Source organism: Olea europaea, chromosome 22 (assembly GCF_002742605.1).
Source record: "Olea europaea var. sylvestris chromosome 22, O_europaea_v1, whole genome shotgun sequence".
Taxonomy (NCBI): Eukaryota; Viridiplantae; Streptophyta; class Magnoliopsida; order Lamiales; family Oleaceae; genus Olea; species Olea europaea.
The window spans coordinates 3,863,125-3,886,978 of NC_036258.1; the positions used below are offsets into that span (position 1 = coordinate 3,863,125).

The 23,854-nt window shown below is 36.8% G+C and overlaps 2 protein-coding genes across 5 annotated transcripts in view; both read right to left on the reverse strand.

The window, feature by feature from the left end:
• LOC111371059 (BAG-associated GRAM protein 1-like) overlaps positions 1-1,292 on the reverse strand; it is a 12,068-nt gene extending 10,776 nt beyond the window's left edge. The window contains exons 1-2 of the mRNA XM_022992977.1: positions 836-1,292; positions 609-706 (exon numbers count right to left, since the gene is read on the reverse strand). Coding sequence (XP_022848745.1) covers positions 609-706; positions 836-886 — 149 coding nt within the window. The 5' untranslated portion in view covers positions 887-1,292. The remainder of the gene's footprint in view (positions 1-608; positions 707-835) is intronic.
• A 2,792-nt stretch (positions 1,293-4,084) lies between these two features.
• On the reverse strand, positions 4,085-23,598 carry LOC111371416 (BAG-associated GRAM protein 1-like). 4 transcript variants are annotated; one of them, XM_022993398.1, is made up of 18 exons: positions 23,198-23,598; positions 22,809-22,859; positions 22,583-22,680; positions 21,724-21,799; positions 20,943-21,071; positions 20,801-20,847; positions 20,165-20,285; positions 19,903-20,019; positions 11,317-11,346; positions 11,124-11,223; positions 9,550-9,656; positions 7,132-7,275; positions 6,935-7,039; positions 6,094-6,240; positions 5,953-6,006; positions 5,665-5,728; positions 4,392-4,453; positions 4,085-4,299 (listed from the first exon to the last, which is right to left on the reverse strand). In XM_022993398.1, exons 1-18 carry the CDS (start codon positions 23,402-23,404, stop codon positions 4,183-4,185), a joined length of 1,776 nt encoding a protein of 591 aa, XP_022849166.1. In that variant the 5' UTR covers positions 23,405-23,598; the 3' UTR covers positions 4,085-4,182. The 4 variants fall into 4 exon arrangements, with proteins under 4 accessions (XP_022849166.1, XP_022849169.1, XP_022849167.1 ...); XM_022993401.1 differs by having other exon boundaries at positions 22,541-22,680; positions 23,198-23,597; XM_022993399.1 differs by having other exon boundaries at positions 22,809-22,878; positions 23,198-23,335.
• Positions 23,599-23,854: the final 256 nt, after the last annotated feature.

Consider the following 23,854-nt stretch of genomic DNA (forward strand, 5'->3'; position numbering starts at 1 on the left):
AAGTATCCAATAATGCCATTCTAAGGGACATCATATCATCGTAGAAAGCAAAAAGAATACTGCAGTTCCAAATGCAACAGTCATCATGCAGACAAATTTTTTTAAAGCAGTTTATTCATTTTCTCTATTCGTATGAGACGGCAAACTCAAACCAAAAAAATTATGTAGAATCAAGAAATAAGGGATATAGCTCACAGAGATGGAAACAAATATAATTTCCCACTAAAACTCAATTTGGAACCACCATGTTTCAAAGAAAAACCAAGAGAATTGTAAATACAAAAACGTAGTATTCCAAAATCAGACCACTTCATTCAATTGGCTAACAAGACAAGTAAACAAAGAAAACTAAGCATGGATATAATTTTACGCTACAAATTCATCCCTAAATGAAATGTATACTCCATTAGATTTAATAAACAGAAAACAATAACTGCTAGTATAAATCGATGGTAAAAACAAACATCAATATCAAATGACATTGATGCTCACAAATATTCATCTTCATCCTACGTCGTGATCAACTTGAAATTAGAAGAGGAAACAGTATGCCTCTTCAAAATTACCAATTCTTCAGGCCAAGACAAGACCAAATCAATGGCATTCACCTGAAGAACTTTTCTGCACCACAAGTGATAATTGCAGATGGGTCTGGTGTGCCATTCAAATTTGCACCAATAAGATTCTTCCCTGCTAAAAGTTCCACCTAAACTCATGAAATAATATCTTAAGTGTTAATTGGACTATAATAGTTGCAAAGGGCGCTCTTATATACAAAAACAGTATAATTCTCAAAAAAACCAAAAGATAGTTGCCAGCACAAGAATAAAGTTACCTTGATTAAATATGCAGAATTAGTTTCAGGGTCTCCCTTTAACTGGCCCATTTACAAAATAAGTGCACAACTGCATGTCAAACAAGTGATAAATTACTCCGGGAACTAATAATAGTGAATGAAATGAAATATAAGAGTGATCCGTTAGTAAAACATAAAATTATAAATTTTTCGGATATTCATATTCTTACTAGTTAGAAATGAAGTTTAAAAATAAGTAAATTAAACATTTTGTTCCTTCAACTGCCTCTAAAACATAAAATTATAATTTTTTCGGATATTCATATTCTTAACTAGTTAGAAATGTAGTTAAAAAATAAATAAATTAAACATTTTGTTCCTTCAACTGCCTCTCAAGGAAAAATAAAAAGAGAGTGGTGAAAACTGAAGTCATCAAGAGAAATCAACATAATTTGTTGATCAAAAAAACTAATCAACGTCAAAGTTGCAACTATCAATCCAAATTAGCGAAAATAACATATATGACCTTGTCTCTATCGTCAATTACATCTACACTGCCACCGGAACAAACGAGGTGAAAAAGGGAAGGGCCAATTAAAAGTCAATATCAGTATCACTGTTCACCCAGGAATAGGACTGTAGATGTAAGTTATCTAAAAATGATTCGAGCAGTTTATAAACTCAGCACCATCTGTATTTTATAACGGGTTTGGTAGTTCGATTCCGAGAAAGAAGGGCTAGACCTAACCTTGTCGGTGTCAAGCTTGGGTTGGATTGGCTCGAAGAATTGGAAGTCAATAAAATTAGCACACATACCCTTTTTTTAAAAATAAAATTTTGCATTTTTTTAGTTTAATTAATTTTTAACCCACTTAAGAAAGTACTTAACCATAAACACCATAGTTCCATTGTATAGACAATTGACTTAACTCTAGTCCCTGATTTATGGTCTGAAAACAATGTTTTAAATAGTAAATTTATAGAGGATGTGTATTTGAACAAAAGAAAAAAATTTGGATATACGTGCAAAATATTTTATTATTTAAATGTATGATTAAAAATAAGTATGTAAAATAGTTGTCACTCAATGGCCTAACTTTAATTCAATTACTCACTAGTCCTAATCCTCCCAACTCCTACCAGCTACCACCATCTCCACCCACCTCCACTGCCACCTTCTACACAGCACCAGATTTGAAGTGAAATTCTTAGACTTAAATGTTACTAAGATTTTTTTTTAGACTTTGCTGCGATAAAGACAATGCCAACTTGTCAAATTTTAGATAGTCCGTGATTTTGAACAAGAGGTTGATGAAGAAGAATATACTTTTGCATTTGGATTTGAATCAATCCCCTACACCCATAGTTATCAAACCCGATCTGGACTGATGGATCGGGCCAGGAAATCGGTTACCCAGGCCCATAAATGGGAAGGGTTGAATAATTTTACACAAATACGAGTGACTCGGTCAAACTTGATGTTTGACCGAGTTAACCCGTCAGTTGACGATTTAACCGGCTATTTTCTTATCAAATCAGGCCAATTTTTATTCCAAATTGGGCTGTTGACTGCTTTAACCAAATTTCAATAGTTTTTCTTTGAATATTTGGCTTTTAAAAGACTTAAGACCATAGTTATCAAACTCGGTCCGGACCAATCAATCGGGCAGGGAAACCATTCACTCGAGCCCTTAATGAGGCCAAGTTAAATAATTTTACACAAACGCAAATGACTCGATCAAACTCAAAGTTTGACCGAGTTAACCCGTCGGTTAACCAATTTAACCGGCTGTTTTCTTGCCAAATCGGGCCGGTGTTTGAATAATTTTTCACAAATGCAAGTGACTCGATCAAACTTGGTTGAATAATTTTACACAAATGCAAATGACTCAGTCAAACTCCGAGTTTGACCAAGTTAATGTCAATATATCATTTATAATTTATTAAAAATATTTTTAAAAAAATTATAGTCCTAATTTTAATTAAAATGAATTGAATATTTAACAAAATAATCTAAAAATATATAAATAATTAATGATAAATAATTTAAAATTTTTAATTTTATCTCAAAGAAAATTTCATATTTAAAAAAGAAAAAAAAAGAAGCTTTTTAGAATTTTTAAGTAATGACCCACCAGTTCAACCACTAACCCACCGATCCAACCACTAATCGATCGGGTCGATGTCCTAATCGGGTTTAATAACTATGCCTACACCCCTCCTAAATTTGAAATTTCATATTTGTATTGTGATGATGTAATTCTTGAATCCGAAATTTCTATATATTATTTTGAGATTGATATTTCCATATTCATACTCTAATTGTGGTTATGTTTATCGGCGACAAAAATATTGATCTAGTGGTGGCCAAAATTCATCCCAAAATTTGAATGTTTTGCGTTAGTTAAATTCTCCATTTTTCATATCCAAGTAGTGGTGATGTTTGACGACGTAATTGTGGTGATTTTGCGGTGCCAAATTTAATCAAGGTAGTTGGGCTTGGTGGCGGTAATTTATCGACATGCATTTTGTCCTTTTAGCCCTTAAATCGAGCAATTTTTTTTTTCAAAATAACCCTCTTTGAATGACATGCTTTTCAATTATATATATATATATATATATTATTATTTTTTTTTTTTTTGAAAGACCTTCATATGTCAAATGTCCAATTTAATTTTATTTAACCACCATCTTTTAATAAAAGTAGCATTCAACTTGACCACTTTGACTCCGTAGTCAATATGTACTCAAACTAGTAGTCATGGTGGTTGAGCTAAACTCAACCACCTCAATCCAATTGTCGAGCTAATTGTAAAATGAAAAAAGGGTAAAGATTGAATATTTTTCATTTTCTAACTGCAAGCACTCAACAAATTAACATAAAATAAGCTACAAGTTCAGAACAAGACATTGAACTGCCATGTCAAACTAGTAGTTGTACTTGTACTATAATAATCTTCAAAATTCAATAATACGCAAGTCCCTTAATGCAGAATTTGTTAACAAGGCCAGGGGAGATGAATATGATAACATAACGCCCTTATTGGAATATATAAATGAAGTTATATATCTGAATAATCACTTATATGAACTATAATACTACAAGAATGGGAAAAAAGAAAAAAAAAATATTCGTATTATTATAAAAAAAAATATTCGTATTATTATAACCTAGTATATTCTATATAAATTACAGAAGCACACTGCTAGCTCTCTAGCAAGGAGATCGGGTGGTAATACACAGAAAACAGAAATACAAAGGATTGAGTGAATTGCCATCAACCTCAATTGCTCAAGCTACGTGATATGTATAAACGACGTATGGAAAACTCAAAACTTCAAGTCATCAGTATTGGGAACTCGTGTGAAAATTATTGTATCATCAGTTATCTATTCTCTTGAATAACAGTAGAAGAGGCAATATTATCTGTCTCGCCACCAGAAATCTTCGACTTAATGTATGAACGAGCAACTTCTAACATTAGATCCACTTCTTTCTTATACTGCAAGGTTGAAAGTCATAATGAGTTTGTTGCAGAAAATTAATCAATTGAACAATTACATGCAAAAAGGGTAAATAAGAAAAGCAATATACCTCATTGATTGCACCAGCTTTTATTTTCGATTGCATCACACACCACTTCTTGAAATGTGCACCTGTGAGGATTGTGAAAATTTGAAATCTCCAGAGTGATCAAGCAAAAGTGCTTTAAGGGATTAGAATAGAATATGACATACAGAAATTGAACACGAACGTAATTAGTTGGATAAAGTTGATCAAAGCATCAGAATGAAATGATACGCTGAACTTGGTTATGGAAAAAGAACAGAAGATGGAAGTAGCTCAAGTTAATAAATATCCAACGGCTTTAGACTAAAGTGAACTGAGTTCATCCATGGATTCAAACTTAATTAAAAGCATGGTGCAAGAAGTCAGACCGAAACATTAAAAAGCTTCTTATAGAAAGAACCCAACTGATATTCAATTCTCTACGTTACTCTAATGATGAACATAGTTTCAATTAGAAACGTTGATTAAAAGGATATGTCAGCAATTAAGTCTGGTATAACTAAAACTGAATTTGTCCATACAATCAAGGGTCTATAATAAATCCAGTTCGCCGTAGAAGAAAAGGATGAATAAATGAACTTGGGAATATAGAAGGCATGTGTCGGTCGCCCAATGGATTTAACGATTTAATATTGGAAGCTCTTTGTAAATTATACCTCATATATGTGAACTTCTAATATTTTTGTTTAAAATTTTCAATTTATTCTTATATTCTTTGATCCCAGCCACGAGTTGATTTGGTTTGTTTTACATACGCTGTCAAGCTCATTACTCCATTAACAATTTTTAGATACAGAGAATTAACAGCTTGGATGGGTCTATTAAAGGTAATAAGCCGCTTGACTCGACCTTTCAATCCGAAAGTTATTTAAATCATTGAACTCATCTAACAAAGACGAGTTAGATGGAATTAAATCCAAGCAACAGAAATACACCCATTGATTGGTGAAAATGGTAACAACTGATGAGTAATGAAGACAAATGATTTTCGTTTTGAGGGAAACAAAAAGGAGGAGAGAGACAAGAAACAAAAGATAATTGTATAGATTACTGCAGTAAGTTTGCTAAGTTGAAAGACAAATACTTTATTATCCATAAATATGTACGAAAGGCATCCACCAAATGACATTGCAATGGCTAAATGTTTGGATTTAGATGCACATGTCACATTTAACTTAAACAACCTCAATGTATTTGCCAAATTTTATATATGTTTTTGGTAAACGTCGGGTAGATGTAGCATTACACAAATCGAAAAACTACAATGCCAAAGGATTAAAAAACAGCAGAAACTTACCAACTTTAATGTCCAAAGTGCATGCGGCCTCAGAGTTTGTAATCAAAGACCATCGACAATGAACCTGACACAGTAAATATGGGTACCACACATACAAAGAATTAAAGTAAAAAAAAAAAAATAATAATAATAAATAAAAATTCATCAATCATTCACCCAACCAATCATTCACCCAACCGATCCTGAAGTTAGAGATGATCAAATGTATAATATTCTAATATGTTCTCGATCTTCATTTATTGACAATAAAGAAAATGTAAAAACAGATTGAATAAATGCATTACGTACCTCGAAGTATGAACCAAATGGAACATCATGTGCCTGTTGTACAGTCTCAAACACCTTAAAAAAAAAAAAATATATATATTATCAGCGTGACGGTAAAAGAAACTACCCAAATAATTGATAATAAGAAAAAAATGGTCTCACCAGAGTTTTCTTATCTGCTGACAAGACAGCATGCTGCCACTCTGTCATTGCTGTATCCGAAGGGCACATGGGACTGTTACACAAGGATCTAAAAGTAATTTCTCTAACTTGACCATCATACTCATCAGCAGCATGCCACTGACCCATCTGAAGTTAGCGTCACAGTAAATTTGAGATGGTTTCTTGAAGATGCTAAATCCAGTGAATTAGAAAAATGCTGACATAAAAGTTGGGTAGACCTCTTCATAGTTGTAGAAATAATTGAGAGAGGGTAAAAAAATTCTTTAATAACAATTTGGTCAAATCTTCATGAATTGGATGCAGACCACACTTTGTCTTCTTTCTTTTACCGACAGAATGTAGATCATGGTGACCCTCTGCCAGCCATCTATTGCAGTCCATTAGTCTGATGAAGCTATAGGCTTCAGAACCGAGGAGTGCCTAACTCTAGGCCTCTGTAATTTTTATGCTGGTCTTCGGCGAAGCTTTATTGGCAATGCAAAGTAAGTTACGAGCAATTATTAACTAGATGGATCTGCCCCCCCCCCCCTTTTTTTGTGCACGTTTTTGGGGAGGTGTGTTGTCGAGTAGTAGGCATGCTAATGTTTGCGTAGACAAGAGTCTGATATAAAACTATCCAGTTGTTCTTACTGACCAAAATATGAAGCTTGAATGATTTTCTTAAACGAGATCATTCAGACAAACTATGAACCAATTTAAAAAATCATTTCATCATTAAGAACCTCAAAGTATTATTAGAAGAATTGGATGACAACAATGATCGAGACAGTAACTCTAAAACTTGATGATTCAACAATTCCAGCTAGACATTGTTACTTACGGAGAGATTAGTATCCTTTCGAGCAGTGCGATACTCATTTGTAAAATTGGAATCATCATCCAGCAAAAATTTGAAGAATTGCTCTGCCGTGCATGGAAAGACATTCTGCAAAATCATTTTGATAAATAAGAACCAATTTAATATATATGAGGCCATATTTGGATACAAAAAGAGAAAAAGAGTTGGGTCATGTATACATTGTAAATGCCAGAAAGCACTTCCTCTTTGATGAATGGTTGAAACTTTTCAGTCTTCGGCAGACTTTTCTCTGAAACCTTAGATTGACCCCTAGTGCCTCTGATGGAGCTGCTATGAGCACGCAATGCTGACTGCTCCTTTTCCTGTGTAATCCAATAAAAATCAATCAGTGTAGGAGATATTCAAGCCATTGAAGCAGATCAGAAAAATTATTAACTCACCATTACAATGCATTATTCATCTTACATTACTGGCAAAAATATATAATCACGTTATGAGACTTCTTTAATAACTAGTCAATCTTAAAATTACTCCATAGGTGTGAGGATTTGATATTATCACAAATTCTACCAAGTCAACATGTTCTTGAAACGAATCCAGGCCTTCAAATCACAAATGTTGCTTCACTGCTTATTGATATGCTATCATGGAAGTAAAGATTTACTATAGAAAATGTGCGAATGTCTCATCTCCGGAACCTCTCCGTATGTCCAATTTCTAGAAACAGAATTAATATTCTAACGAGAAACCTACACATTCAAAATATACGACCTAATATTTTCAATAGTCAAGGACAGAAATAGAAAAAAGTACATTTCTTAAAACAGTCCATGTCATCAAATCACCAAATGACTGTTTATCATAACAGTGCCATACAGTATGAGAAGAAACCCCCCCCCCCCCCCCTTTTTCCCCCATTACATTCCTAGTAACAGAATCAATTTTCTAATGAAGAACCCACCACAGTCAAAATAACCTGCTAGATGATATACTTATTAGCCAACAACAATAATGGGAGCTTGATTATTTTGTAGTGAGTTCTAGTACAGCAACATTTTCTGAGCAGAAGCTATAGAACCAGATAGAAGTACTTGGTACAGCAACAAGTAGTATAGTCTATTTATCATCCAAGTCATTTTTCCTTTAATATCCAAAGATTCATCCACAATGGAGAAAGGAAAAACAGGTCCAACATAGGTATGATCTAATTATTTTCAGTATCACTAGTCTGCAATCACTTTACTTGCACTGGTAATGCACATTGTTCTTGGTTGTGCAACTACTGCACATTATTCTTAGTAATCTCACCTTGTGCAAATTAAGGTTGACATCTGTATAAATTGTAATGACTTGACCTCTACGTCCAAGACTTTATATTATACATATTGTTTGCTCTGGGTGGGCGTCTGCCCACTTACCCCTCACACTATCTGTTGCGTTCCTCAACATTCAAACCCTTGACCTTTCCCTTACAAATGACTTAAGTTGAATTCTGATACCAATTGGACAATGGTTAGTTTTAAACTCCAACGCCTCGAATCTCAATTACCTAAAAGGGAAAAACGATTCTTAATTCTCTTGTCTCCCTATGTATGTTATGATTATTTACGGGGACTATGGCCACCCAAGTTCGGTTTCTGATCCCCGTATCTCCTTATTTACATTAAAAATTTCTAAATTTTAAATTGGCTCACTTATTAGGATTTTATCTCATTGTTTATAATTTTTCCCCTCTTACGTAATTAAGGTTCGAAGCGTTGGAGTTTAGTACTGAGCCCAATTGATATCGAAATTCAATTTAAGTCTCTTATTATTAGGCAGAGGTCTCAAGTTCGAATCATGATGAATGCGATAGAAAGCCGTGACAGGATAAGTAAGCAAATGTCCACCCAAAGCAGACAGGACGTATGATATAACGGTTTGGACAAAGGGACCAGGTCATTACAAATATCACCTTCTACAGGACCTTAGACAGCTTCTTCATTTATTTCCAACTGGTTCTAAGTCGAACATACCTACATGATGAACCACAGTGCACACTATCTCACCGCAAGTAAGTGAAACTAGGATGTCAGATCTTTTCCTCTAAATGTTTTTTATTTTCCTAGACTGAGATACTCCCTCTAGAGATTCCTTTGACTTCTTTTTTGGAAAGCAAATTCCTCTACGATAAAATATTTACTTGGTTAATGGGTCTTAAAATGGTTAACAAGATTTGATGCAGAAATAAAGGCCTAATAGAACCCGATATGTGAACTTCAATGTGAAGACACGAGGAAAGTCATGATCATCTAGTTTTCCTTTCTGCTTTTGCTTGAAATTTGTGTTGCAAATGTTTACAGTAATACGGAAATATTTAATTGTGGCAAAGTTGTGGTATTGTGATTTGAAGATTGTAAGAAATTTTTAATAAGTGCAGCATTTTGCTGCAATGTGAATTTTTTGGGTCCCAAAGACCAAATTGCTCAAGGAGCTCTCACTGGATCATAAATTGTTCTTTCTGTTCCAACTTTTTTGCAAGCCTGAAGAGGGCATCTTTGTCCTCTAATGTTATATTTCTTGCGATCCAATAAACAAGATTCCTATTAATTCATTCAAAAAGAAAAGTAGGACTTAACAAAAGCACGGGATCATACCTTTTTCTCAGCTTCTAACATTGCATGATAGTTATTTACTGAACGTTGTAAAGCTCTCAGTGCATGATTTCTGTTCCAGAATGATGCAAACTTATATCTGACTCGACCTGGAGGAAAGAAATGGATGACAAGGCTGATACATGCACAAAAGAGTCCACATCATAAATGGAAAAGATTACGGGCAAAATCAATGCATAATTGGAGCAGTTCTACAGTGAAACTGATTGCTGTATATTAGTCTCTCTTGCAAGATTAAATGTGCATTGTGTCGAATATCATGGACAAAGCTTCAAGAAACAGATATTCTATTACCACTTTCTCTTGAAACAAATATAAAATTGGTTTATGGCCTAGATTTTTTTTATTTTTATTTTTTGCCATGATTGTTACATTACAGGATCTCTAATAAAGAAAAGAGATTCTCTCTTCAAATGCTATATGAACGTCTAAATGTGTCATTGTGGCTGCCAAAAGAGATAGAAACACCTCCTCTAAAGTACATGATTTTTGGTCCATTTTAGTATCCTAATTTACTGTTTTCCTTCTTTTGAAGTACATGAATTTTGCAAGTCAGGTTTTCAAAGTTTGCCAGTTTCAGATTTATTTGTTTAATGTTGTTCTTTAGCTTGGAATTGAAGATTCCAATTTAACGTACTATCTTGATGACGTATGATATTGTGGATACTATATTTTTTTCCTACACATAGTATTCAGATTAAGCTCCACTATTTCGTGATTTCCATCCGAGCTCCATAAACATTGAGTCAAGTTTTAACCACATTTACTTACTGCCTACTCGTATATACACTGTAACGATGAATGGACTATCAGTTTCAGTTTCACAATAACACAATTCACAATGCAAAAGGCCACCCAGTGTACAGAAGCCACTATGCATGAGAGATGTTCAATTCTGCATTAAATTACATACATGCCTAGAAAAATAAATGACAACAGGGAAAGAAATTGAACAATTAACTTGAAGCTCAATGTTAGTAAGATATTATAAATAAATATTTAAAATGAGAACTGCTGAGCACTTGAGACTTCAAAGTCAACTTTTTGTATCCAAATCGAATTTTCACAAAATTGGCCTGGGCAAATGACAAATAACATCACTAGAAACCTTTCTAAACCTGCTTTAACTATCATCGCAACTTTGTTTCATTCAATAAGAGAGACTCCTAATCATTATTTATTTCAAAATGGGAAGCATTATGATGGCACGATCTCCTAGAGTGTGCCCGGAAAAGTTTGTGCTGTGTAATCTAGACATCACAATGATTTCAAAGCAGAAAGCAATTAAAGTAGCCCTGTGGGATATAAGAAATTCCTGCAGCGAACAGTAACTTCATTCCAATGCCAAATTCAAAGGTGATACCAGCTTCCTTTCATCTAGTGACCTCACATCGGAGTATACTTTCTATAAACTTGTGCAAAATTTGTAAAACATATGACCAAAAGAATTTTACAAATGCTTATAAAGTAATTGGCTACATGCTCCATTCAAACATATGAGAGATTATAGGTAAAAAAATCATCAGAGCAACTTAGATGAAATCCTAATAACTAACCATCAGGATTTCCTAAAGGAGGCACGCCATGTCCACCAGCACCCATACGAAGAATTATAGTAATAGCTGGATTGATAAATGCATGCTGGCTCCTCCTTATCTGAAATGGCAAAACTATAAAGATTCAGTTAATTTTATCCACAGGCCATATGAAAAGTTCAGCATCACAAGTGGAAATGGAAGCAGCATTTACCTCATCTATGTCTCCAATTGGTATAATTACCTGTCAAAATGGAAATGTAAATATAAGAGAAGCAATGCCTGGAAAGACAAAGTAGCATACAGATGAAGTCCAAGTCCAAAAGGACAATCACAAACCTTAGTGAGTGAATTATTCATTTCAAACCAGATGCGTGAAAATAATATAGCCTTCAATATTTATCTTAACATGGATATGTGCAAATTCTGACTCATTCATTCAATGGTTTCTAAGAAAATAGGCATTCCACCATGGATCCCAAAATCCAATAGAAAACATGCAACATTAAGCAAATGCCGTCAATAAGAAGTGGACCCAGAGCTTAGGTTTTGGGGAAAAACATGATTCAACATTTTTTAAGAGCAGTGAAGAAAATACGACAGCTGTTTCCTTGGCATGAAGTTTATGTCATTGAGGCATCACCTGGTGATTAGAGGCACTAAAACTACTATCAGATATCAGATTATTACAGAAAAGAGCTATGTTGTCATGAGGTCTACACTCGAGCATTTTCAATAGATTTTGGTTAGGTGAGGCAAAATGTATAGAGACGGTCCGATGAAGATGAATTCCCCAAAAGCACCAAAAAAAATACTTGCAAGTGTAGATAATTGCAAATAATATAAATTGTAAACTATCATGGAGACTAATTAACTTCTAAGAATTCTTTCATTAACTACATTGTGCATACGCTATACTGCAAAATTATACTTTCTGTATAACTAAGTTCATAAACCTTCTGGTGAGGACACCAGGTTCAGACTGCCACTGACGCATTTCTACAGACGTCGGAAGAAACTTGCCCAGCCACTCAGCCTATGGTTGGGCGATTGACGGGTGCCTATAGTGATATAACCACTCAATAGGGTCGAGTATTCTCTCCCACCCCGGGAGAATTGATGAGGACATCCCAGTCTAGTTTTAATTATTTTAGTTGGACTTAGGTTATTTTAATTTTATGGACTTGTGTATTGGGTTTGGCCCTAGGTTTGCAGTATTTTTCAGTATTTAAACCTATTTTACATTGTTATTTTTCAGTTGATGAATTTGATTAAATAATGAATTGGCTGTAGCCGTTTTCCTCCTTTCTTCCCTCTGTCCCTGTTCTTCTTCTTCTCCCCATCCCTCACCTCTTCTTGTTATCTTTATTGAATTAATCACCCTGCATCAAATTGGTATCAGAGCCAAACCTGGCTTCCTTCACCCACGGCTGAAAATCCAGACAAGTTACTCTTTCCACTAGCGCTGCCACCTTCATCTGAAAAAAGCCCCAACACCGACCATCACTGCTTCAACTTGTAACCACGTCCTTTGGCAACTGTCAACCACTCAAAAGCCGGAACTTCTACCACGAACTATGACCCCCAACATATACTTCCAGCAAATACAACCACCATATTAACGTACTGCGGTCACCTCCATATTCAGCAATCAATATAAACCCATCACCGCCACTAAATACCTCCAGTAGCCAAACTTCCAGTCACCCATCTACAGTTTCTTTTCCCGAAGGCTGCTCCATCGACTGCGCTGCTTGCTTCACCCCAGCCGTCGACACCCAATAATACCCAACCACAAGACTGTCGCAGCCAATTGCGAGACCCAAGGCGTCGACCGCCAGTAGACCAGCGCCCCACAGCCTGACACTCTCTTTCGAGCCAGTCCACATCACAGATGCTGACTCCCACAGATTCCAATCGGGCTTGGTTTATGAGTATGGTTTGGGCTCAATTGGTTTAATAATTAAGTGGGTTGGTTTATTAGTTATCAATTAGGTTTGGGCTTAATTTCAATCGGGCTGATTTATTTGTATCACTTGGGTTTGGACTTGATTTCAATTGGGTTGGATTTATTAGTTATTGCTTGGGTTGGGCTTGATTGAGATTTTGAGTGTGATTTAGGCCCAAATTTGTGAAATGGGCTCATTTATTATTTTGTTGTTCTGATTTTGTATTATTAAAAAAAAAAAGTAAAAAAAAAAGAGTCAAAAAAAAAATTTCTTGAATTTTGAGAATTTCCTGACATTCTTTTATAGGTACATTATTTCCTCGATGAATACGGAATTTTCTATCTCGGCATCTCAGCGCTTAACAGTTCAGAAAGTGGAGGCATTCGACGCTAGGACGACTCGGGCCAACTGAACTCAGGGAGACTCTGATCCTATTCATTTTAGTAACACTGTTATTGTATTTTAGAATTGCATCAATAATTCTTTGTGTTGCTATTATTTTGATAATTTAGCCTTAATCTATTGGATTGAAATTCACGAGCCGACCCCATTGTTCACTCGTTTTACCGCACGTGACTAGACCTAGCATTTGTACGTTTGCTTTTTGTTTTATTGGCATTAGTAGTATTAGCTTGCGATCGGCCCATACGTAATCCCTACGATAAAATAAAATAATAATAATCACACTATATATAAATTTCAGTCACTATTTTCCCTGCTGACACTCGTTGGTTGTTGATCTCAGTAGGCATTTCACCTAACTTGTGTTACCGTGTATGCAATTGCGTAGTGGTCGCGTTACTGCCTCTAGCTCTAGTACCCCTACCATGGACCCTTCCCACATTGAAGCTATCACCCAACAGTTGGCACAATTACAAAATCAATTAACGGTTGTCCAAACTGAGTTAGTTGCTACTCGTGAGGAGAATAGGGCCCTAACCGCTAGGGTAAACACTCTTGACCCAACCCAATCCTCAACTGAGGCTGAAAATTCTGACGCTTCCACTAATAGACCACATCGTCGTCCACAAGGTGGTCGACACCATGCTAGACATGATCGTAGGGAAGGAAATCAAGCTCGTGGACGCGAGCGGGAATATCACCGTCATGGTACACTATCCCCCCTCTCGCCACGAGGAGCGCTTCTTTCAAAATATTAAGTTAGATGCCCCTACATTTGATGGCTGTCTAGATTCTAGAGTATTCAATCAATGGGTTAGGGATATGGATCGCTTCTTTGCCTAGTATGGGGTCCCTGAAGATCGAAAGGTAAAATATGCCAGTTTGAAATTAACTGGCACAGCTCAACTGTTTTGGGAAAGCGTTAAGAACCTCCTAGAGAGGCGCCATGCTCTCCCTGTTGGGAACTGGGATGAAATGAAACGTCGCCTTGAAGAAAAATATTTACCTCAATCTTACAGGGGCAACTTACTAGATGAATGGAACGCACTTACACAAGGCAGTCGACTTGTGACCGAATATGTTGCTTAGTTTGACGAGTTTCGAATGGGATGTCAGGTCATTGAGGACGAAATCATGACTTTGAGTAAGTTTAGGCACGGCCTACGGGATGATCTCAGACGTGAGCTTGTTCTTCGAGGTGTCACCACTCTTGACCACGCCTACTCTTTCGTTCGGGATTACGAGTTAGCGACTAGGACGCCGTACAGAAGTCGTAGTGACTCCCGCACTGCAACCTCTTCTGCATCCACCCCATCCCCTAAGTCTATTCTAGGACCTCCTCCTTCTAATACTACCCCTACATCGGATGGTAAAGGTAGAGGTTCTAAGGTTTCAAGAACGTCCTCTCGTTTGCAATGCTTCAACTGTAAGGGTTTTGATCACATTGATTTTAAGTGTCCTAGCCGAGCCCTAGTTTTGAAAGAGCGTGAAGGTATAGTTGACGAGCCACTAGAGGATCAGGTGTATGAGCCTAAGTTAGAAGAGTTTGATGACTTGGAGGATAGTGAAGATACCTTCTTGGGTTGTATCCAGGCTAGTCCCCTTATCCCACATACACCTAGAGTCAGTGTCGTCCGTTGTACTCTTACCCAGCCGAAGGATGCCGATAATTGGCGCCGTCATGCCATCTTCCACACTTACATCAAGATTAATAATAAGGGTTGTAAAGTTATCATGGATAGTGGCAACTGCATTAATGCGATTTCAATGGCTACTGTATCCGGTCTAGGGTTGAAGTCTATCCCTCACCCCCAGCGAGACAGCGTCTTTTGGGTTGATACCTCCTCCATAGCTGTTAAGGAGCGTTGTTTAGTCCCTATCCAGTTTCTCGAGTATAAGACCATATATGGTGTGACGTCATTTCAATGGACGTCGGGCACATCATCTTGGGACGACCTTGGTTATTTGACCTAGATGTAACCATTTATGGTCGATCCAATTCCTGCTCCTTCGTGTTTAATGGAAAAAAGATTCACCTTAATCCACTGCCTCCGAAGCTTGTTGCCCCACTGGAAAAAGTGTGGAACGAAAGGGATTACATATTATTAGTCCTATGGAGTTTGAGCGTACACTTGTTGGTGACTCAGTTGTCTTCGCTTTGGTGGTCATGGAGGTCCCATCACACTCCGCAATAGAGAGCCCTGTTGAAATCCTATCGGTCCTCTAAGAGTTTCGAGACGTCTTTCCAGAGGACCTCCCTGATCATCTACCTCCACTAAGGGATATTCAACATGCCATAGACTTTGTTCCAGGGGCATCCCTCCCAAATTTGCCTCATTATAGGATGAATCCTACCAAGCACGCTGAACTTCAAAGGCAAGTGGATGATCTCCTTCACAAGGGATTCATTCGTGAGAGTTTAATCCCGTGTGCGGTCCCCGCCCTATTGACTCCCAAAAAGGATGGCTCTTGGCGAATGTGTGTGGATAGTCGCGCGATCAATAGGATCACGGTGAAGTATCGTTTTTCAATTCCTAGACTTGACGATATGTTAGATATGATGGTTGGTGCCACAATCTTTTCGAAGATTGATCTGAAGAGTGGATACCATCAAATTCGAATTCGCCCAGGTGATGAGTGGAAGACCGCGTTTAAGACGAAAGATGATCTTTATGAATGGCTGATCATGCCTTTTGTGCTGAGCAATGCGCCAAATATCTTTATGCGAGTAATGACACAAACTCTCCGACCTTTCATGGGCAAGTTTCTTGTTGTCTACTTTGATGATATCCTCATCTATAGTAAGACTAAGGAGCAACACCTTGACCACCTCACGCAAGTTTGCTCTACCCTTCGTGCAACTAATCTATATACGAATGTCAAGAAGTGCTCTTTCTTCGCCGACACAGTCGTTTTTCTGGGGTTCATTATTTCTTCGACAGGGGTATCCGCTGACCCTGCTAAGGTTCAGGCGATTATTGACTGGCCGGAACCTAAAGTTATTCATGATGTCATAAACTTTCACGGCTTAGCTACATTCTACCGTCGCTTTATTAAGGGGTTTAGCACTATCATGGCGCCTATTACGGAGTGCATGAAGAAAGGGGAGTTTCATTGGACACAAGAGGGAGCTAAGGCCTTTAAGTTAGTCAAAAAACGAATGACGGAGGCCCCTGTCATGTGTCTTCCCGATTTTTCCAAAGTCTTTGAAGTTGAATGTGAAGCCTCCGGGGTAGGTATAGGCGGAGTCTTAAGTCAGGATCGTCACCCTATTGCCTATTTTAGTGAGAAGTTAAATGAGCCCAAACAGCGGTACTCCACTTATGATAAAGAACTATATGCAGTGGTCCAGGCTTTGCGCTATTGGCGCCACTATTTGTTACCCAAGGAACTTGTCCTTTATTCGGATCACGAGGCTCTCCGTTACCTCAACTCCCAGAAAAGATTAAGTTCTAGGCATGGTCGTTGGGTCGAATATTTGCAGGCCTATTCATTTATTTTAAAACACAAGAAGAGCGTAGAGAACCAAGCAGCTGATGCGTTAAGTCGTCGTGTCTCCCTTTTGTCGATCATGAGTGTCAAGGTCATCGGTTTTGAAAGACTTAAGGAGGATTAGGATGCGTGTCCCGATTTTAAAGATATCTTACTCGATTTGCAAAGAGGACAATCAAGCGCCACAAATGGCTTCGGACTTGAGGAGGGCTATCTCTTTAAGGCCAATAAATTGTGCATCCCTCGAACTTCAGTGCGAGATTTCATCGTGTGGGAAATTCATGCGGGAGGGTTAGCCGGTCATTTTGGACGTGATAAGACCATAGAGGAAGTTGAACGTCAATTCTATTGACCTAGCTGGAAGAAAGACGTGGCTAAAATTGTTAGTACTTGTAACACTTGTCAATTGAGTAAGCAGAACACAGGTCTATACACCCCTCTCCCTGTCCCTGATTGTCCTTGGCAAAATGTTAGTATGGATTTTGTGTTAGGACTTCCACGCACCCGAAAGAAGCATGACTCCATTTTTGTGGTTGTCGATCGCTTCTCAAAGATGGCTCATTTTATCCCCTGTAGCAAGACGTCGGATGCGTCCAAGGTTGCCCTGTTATTCTTTAATGAAATTGTCAAATTGTATGGGCTTCCCAAGACCATCGTGTCTGATAAGGACGTTCGTTTCACTAGCCATTTTTGGAGAACTTTGTGGTACAAGATGGGTACCAAATTGAAATTTTCTACGGCCTACCACCCTCAGACTGACGGTCAAACTGAAGTAGTTAATCGAAGTCTTGGTAACCTATTACGTTGTCTAGTCCGGAAAAACCTTCGAAATTGGAATTTGATCCTTCCTGTAGCTCAAATCGCGTACAATAGCTCTATAAATCGTTCACTAGGTATGAGTCCATTTGAAGCCGTTCATGGGTACAAGCCTAGGAAACCGTTAGATCTCATCCCTATGTCCCCACAGGCTAGAGTGTCAGTCTCAGCCGAAGCATTTGCACAACATCTTCGTGACTTGTATATTGAGATCAATAAACAACTTGAAGCTAGTAATGCAAAATATAAACTCCAAGCTGATTTACACAAACGACATATTGAGTTTAACATTGGGGATTACGTTATGGTCCGCATTAGGCCAAAGCGGCGTCTACATGGACCCACCTCCAAATTGCAAGCGGCGTCTACATGGACCCGCCTCTAAATTGCAAGCTCGTAGTGCTGGTCCTTTTAAAATTTTAAAACAGGTTGGTCCAAATGCATATATTGTTGACATTCCACCACACCTTGGTTACCACTCTACTTTCAATGTTGAGGACCTTGTAGCTTATAAAGGTCATTTCATTCCTTCAGATGATCCTTTGTCATCTCCTATTGTGGACCTTGGCCCTGATTCTTTGACCCCTTCTAACCCACTACCACCTCTCCCAGCACACAAAGAAAAAATTGATACTATTTTAGATGAAGAAACTGTGTTCACTAATGATGGAGAGGTTCAGCGCTTCCTTGTTCGTTGGGTTGGTCGACCAGATTGTGACTGTGCATGGATCTCCAGGGAGACGCTACAGCAATTGGACCCAGATTTGTTAGAATTTTATCGAAGTCAGCAGGATCTTCATTGGCCCAGATCGCCTCCCGTCCACCCAAGAGGAGTTGGTGAGGACATCAGGTTCAGACCGCCACTGATGCATTTCTACAGACGCCGGAAGAAGCTTGCCCAGCCACTCAGCCTATGGTTGGGCGATTGACGGATGCCTATGGTGATATAGCCACTCGACAGGGTCGAGTTTTCTCTCCCACCCCGGGAGAATTGATGAAGACATCCCACTCCAGTTTTAATTATTTTAGTTGGACTTAGGTTATTTTAATTTTATGGACTTGTGCATTGGGCTTGGCCCTAAGTTTGCAGTATTTTTCAATATTTAAACCTATTTTAAATTGTTATTTTTCAATTGATGAATTTGATTAAATAATGAATTGGCTGTAGCCGTTTTCCTCCTTTCTTCCCTCTGTCCTTGTTCTTCTTCTTCTCCCCCTCCCTCACCTCTTCTTGTTATCTTTATTGAATTAATCACCCTGCATCACCTTCAACTTGATGGTTTTTGTGCATTCCACCGCTAGCACTTGTCCATTTATACTAGTTTTAGAGCTTATATCATTAATATTATTCCATTGCTAAACATATACATAATTATCTTCATGAAATGCAATGCTTATGGCTCTGCCCAGAGCAAACCAGCTTATCAACAGAAGTCTTTAATCCAAGTGTCACTTCCTAGTTCAATTGTAAATATCAATGAAAAAATATTTAAATGATAAACACGAGACTTACCATTTAAGCTTTTTAGACCATAATCATATGGTTCAACATGGTATCAAAGCAGACAAACGTCCTGGGTACGAGTCTTGCCACTCATTTATTATAAATTATGCAAGTGTAAGCTTTAAAGGGGAAAAAATGAATCCCTCCTACACGTAAGGATTGTGTTGAAGATAAGATTTAAATGATATACTTTTGAGCTTCTCTGAAATAGCTTAAGCTAAGCTTTTAGACCAAGTGGTTGAGATATATTATATGCCTCTTGTAACCTAAATTTCAGGACATGTAATAGAAAAATGAGCTACATGAAAGGTTAAGAAAACCTCTCGAGAACATAAAATGTAGAGATCCTGCTAGAAGCACAAAAGTTGGGAAAACAAACAGCTGATTTTATATTTCAAATCATGTAAAAGGGATACGATTAACTTTCAACAGAACTCTTGACAATATTATATGTGAGGACCAGTTACATGCGCAAGACAATAAGAAACATGTCATAGATAATATTATACATGAAATCCTGAAAACATCAGCCAAAAATTTAAAATTTTATGGAAAATATTAAAGGATTTCATTTTGAAAAGAATGAACTCTCGGCAGAAGCTAAATTAATCGTGGCAACCAAAATTCAGATATTGACCTTCATTTGCTTCGAAAATACATTAGAATGGAAGCAGATGTTCCATGCTGATACGTACATACGGCCATGATATAAAAATGACCTCTCGAGCGCACAAGAATAGCTATGTTCATCAACCTGGAAAACACCATAATTAATATCATCAACTCGATTCAACTAATATGAATAAAAAAGTGATTACATTTTCCCCATACTGAGACTGAAATCACACCTAGAGATGTCAATAATTAAGCATGTCTTCAAAATAAGTTGATAACCATACCTCGTCGGGGAGAAGATTAAATATTGTTTGCAACGGCCCAGGTTTCTGATGAACAACTGTAGGCCCTTGTTTATCCTTAGGTCTCCTTCGCGTGTTAGCACCAGCATAGCCATTCAAATCCCTATAAAATAATCAAGAATGATGGCTCGAGAATATCAGTAGCTTACTAAAAAGGAAATGTCATTGAGGAAGAGACGTGGAGTGATAATTTTGCAGGTTAGCATTCATTTCTGAAACAGAAAGTAACAGTTCCATTTTTTAAGTGCGGGCAGAGATATATATAACAATAAATTGCATGAAATGGAATATTCTATTTATTCAAAGATTGATATAATGTGTTAAAACAACATAGCAAATGTTAGCACTTACAGGACACAGCTCTAAGGTTAAAAAATAGCATAGATTCAAAAATTCATATAAAAAATCCTGCTAAATTGAAAAATTCCTACATTTCCCTATGCAAAAGAATAAGCCTTTTCCTGACCAGAGGGAATCATAGCTAAACATATCAAATGTAGCCAAATTATAGTTACGTAGCCAAAAGAGCCAGTTAGATCCTCATTAACAATTAATTTGACTAGCAGAACAAGAATGACAAGGGAATAACAATCCAAAAAGAATTAAACAAAACTATACCTGGGAGAATGCACTTGTAACTTTAGTGTTTTAATATGAAGACAGACCTGAATAGCATACAAAAAAAATGTATTGATCACAAAATCACTATCAATCGACGTGTAATAAATCTTCAGAGAGCAGAATTTATACAATATGGTACCTGCCCTGATGTACTGTCCAGAGAATACCATACAGCACCAGTCTGCCCTTCATTTTCCACAGGAATTGACACTGAACCAAGAACTGCACTTTTCCAAATTATATCCCAATCATATATTGTCACATTAATCTGCCCACACAAATTCATAAAAGAATCAGTTCAAGAACCAGAACTACAATCACATAACTGCTAGAATACTTAAACATGCACATTTCAGAAACATAAGAGGGGGGAAAAAATTAAAAAAAAAAAAAATCTGTATTTATAAATCTGCTTTATAATTATTAAACCTTTCCCATTTTCAAATTCAGATGAGAATCCTTACTTAGATTGGTATATATTATTTTAAGAAATGCTTGAATATTTCCAGTTCTATGCTTAAACTGAGCTAGATACCATAGTTTTAGGGGATGACATAAAACCTTAGGGTTAGGATATAACTGAAACGCATATGGAAGTAACATATTTGATTGGAACATTACTTGCTCAAAGAAGCTATCCAAAGAAAAAGGTTCCCGTAAAGTTTCTCAGCAATCAAAATTATATTTGTACATATTTGATAGCCTAAATCACAGAACTACATGTTCATATAAATTGGATCTATTCCATCTGGCATTAACTAATCTTTGATTTGTTGAGGACAAAATAAGAAAAAGCATTCTTTTGTTTAGATAACTAAAATTTTATAGCAAAATTGGCTGCAACCCAATCATAATGTGATTTGAATGCCGAGTCATTTTTCACACTTTTAATCACACAAGTGTGGGTGTAAAACAACCACCTGTACAGGAAGCTCATCCACAGAAAAATTGAACTCCTCTCCCCACATAGGATTTCTAGAGCCAGGAATCATTGAACTGAAAAAGATCACCAGATGAATCTTAGAGATATGTATACAAACCTTTGTATTAGTACGCAATAAAGGTGCATCAGATCTCAAACTGAGACATACAAACTATGCAGACAAGAAAATAATAAATAAATTTGAAACTATACCTGACCAGCACTTAGGTTACATAACTCAAAATTTTGAAGTATCCAATAATGCCATTCTAAGGGACATCATATCATCGTAGAAAGCAAAAAGAATACTGCAGTTCCAAATGCAGCAGTCATCATGCAGACAAATTTTTTTAAGGTAGTTTATTCATTTTCTCTATTCCTATGAGACGGCAAACTCCAACCTAAAAAATTATGTATAATCAAGAAATAAGGGATATAGCTCACAAAGATGGAAACAAATATAATTTCCCACTAAAACTCAATTTGGAACCACCATGTTTCAAAGAAAAACCAAGAGAATTGTAAATAAAAAAACGTAGTATTCCAAAATCAGACCACTTCATTCAATTGGCTAACAAGACAAGTAAACAAAGAAAACTAAGCATGGATATAATTTTACGCTACAAATTCATCGCCAAATGAAATGTATACTCCACTAGATTTAATAAACAGAAAACAATAACTGCTAGTGTAAATCGATGGTGAAAACAAACATCAATATCAAATGACATTGATGCTCACAAATATTCATCTTCATCCTACGTCGTGATCAACTTGAAATTAGAAGAGGAAACAGTATGCCTCTTCAAAATTACCAATTCTTCAGGCCAAGACAAGACCAAATCAATGGCATTCACCTGAAGCGCTTTTCTGCACCACAAGTGATAATTGCATAAGGGTCTGATGTGCCATTCAAATTTGCACCAATAAGATTCTTCGCTGCTAAAAGTTCCACCTAAACTCATGAAATAATATCTTAAGTGTTAATTGGACTATAATAGTTGCAAAGGACGCTCTTATATACAAAAACAGTAAAATGCTCAAAAAACCAAAAGATAGTTGCCAGCACAAGAATAAAGTTACCTTGATTAAATATGCAGAATTAGTTTCAGGGTCTCCCTTATACTGGCCCATCTACAAAATAAGTGCACAACTGCATGTCAAACAAGTGATAAATTACTCCGGGAACTAATACTAGTGAATGAAATGAAATATAAGAGTGATCCAATACTTAGTAAAACATAAAATTATAATTTTTTCGGATATTCATATTCTTACTAGTTGGAAATGAAGTTAAAAATTAAGTAAATTTAAACAATTGTTCCTTCAACTGCCTCTCAAGGAAAAATAAAACGAGAGAAGTGAAAACTGAAGTCTTCAAGAGAAATCAACATAATTTGTTGATCAAAAAAATCTAATCAACGTCAAAGTTGCAACTATCAATCCAAATTAGCGAAAATAACAAATATGACCTTGTCTCTATCGTCAATTACATCTACACTGCCACCGGAACTATCAACTGACACCCGATCAAAGCAGCCGCCGCATGCCTCGCCACCTAGAGTGAAAAACCAGTACGCCACCAATACGAAGACCACTGCCGCAAACGTGACTTGCACCTCCCACCACGACGGCATCAGAAACTCCAACGCCGCTTCTACCACCATCATGTGATTCATTTCTTGAAAATTCTCCTCTTTTTTCTTGATTTCCCCTCCAATTGTTCTCAAATTGCGCGTAAAACTATTCAATTATACTGTATACACGAAGTTGTTTATATATACTCGAGAAATAGTCAAAGAAATGGGGAAGAAATTGAGAGAAAAGTACAAAATGGTGAACAATGTGCATTGACATTTGAGGAATTTAATAATGGAATTATGAAATAGAGAAATGGCCTGAGGCAGTTGAGAGTTCTAAATTGGGGGGTTAAATTGAAATAAGAGTGAAAAATGAAGGGTATTTATGGAAAAGAACTTGAAATGGAATTTTGTTTTTAGTTTAACAATAAGAAATAGAGGAGAGGGGGCAACGTTTGCATTGGGCACAACGGAAAGTGAAGATGTGTTTGGTAGGGCAAAGAAAAGAAAGATTAAAAGTTGATGATCAAGCTCTATTATTGACTTATC

Bases quoted from the DNA above. Each gene is read 5' to 3' on its own strand.
- LOC111371416 (XM_022993398.1), bottom strand. From the start codon at position 23,404: ATGAATCACATGATGGTGGTAGAAGCGGCGTTGGAGTTTCTGATGCCG. The intron at 21,800-22,582 runs GTGAATGCCATT...GATCTTTTTCAG, and splicing joins GGTGCAGAAAAGCGCTTCAG to TTCAATGATTCCTGGCTCTA. The intron at 6,241-6,934 runs GTAAGTAACAAT...CGCTAACTTCAG, and splicing joins GAAAGGATACTAATCTCTCC to ATGGGTCAGTGGCATGCTGC.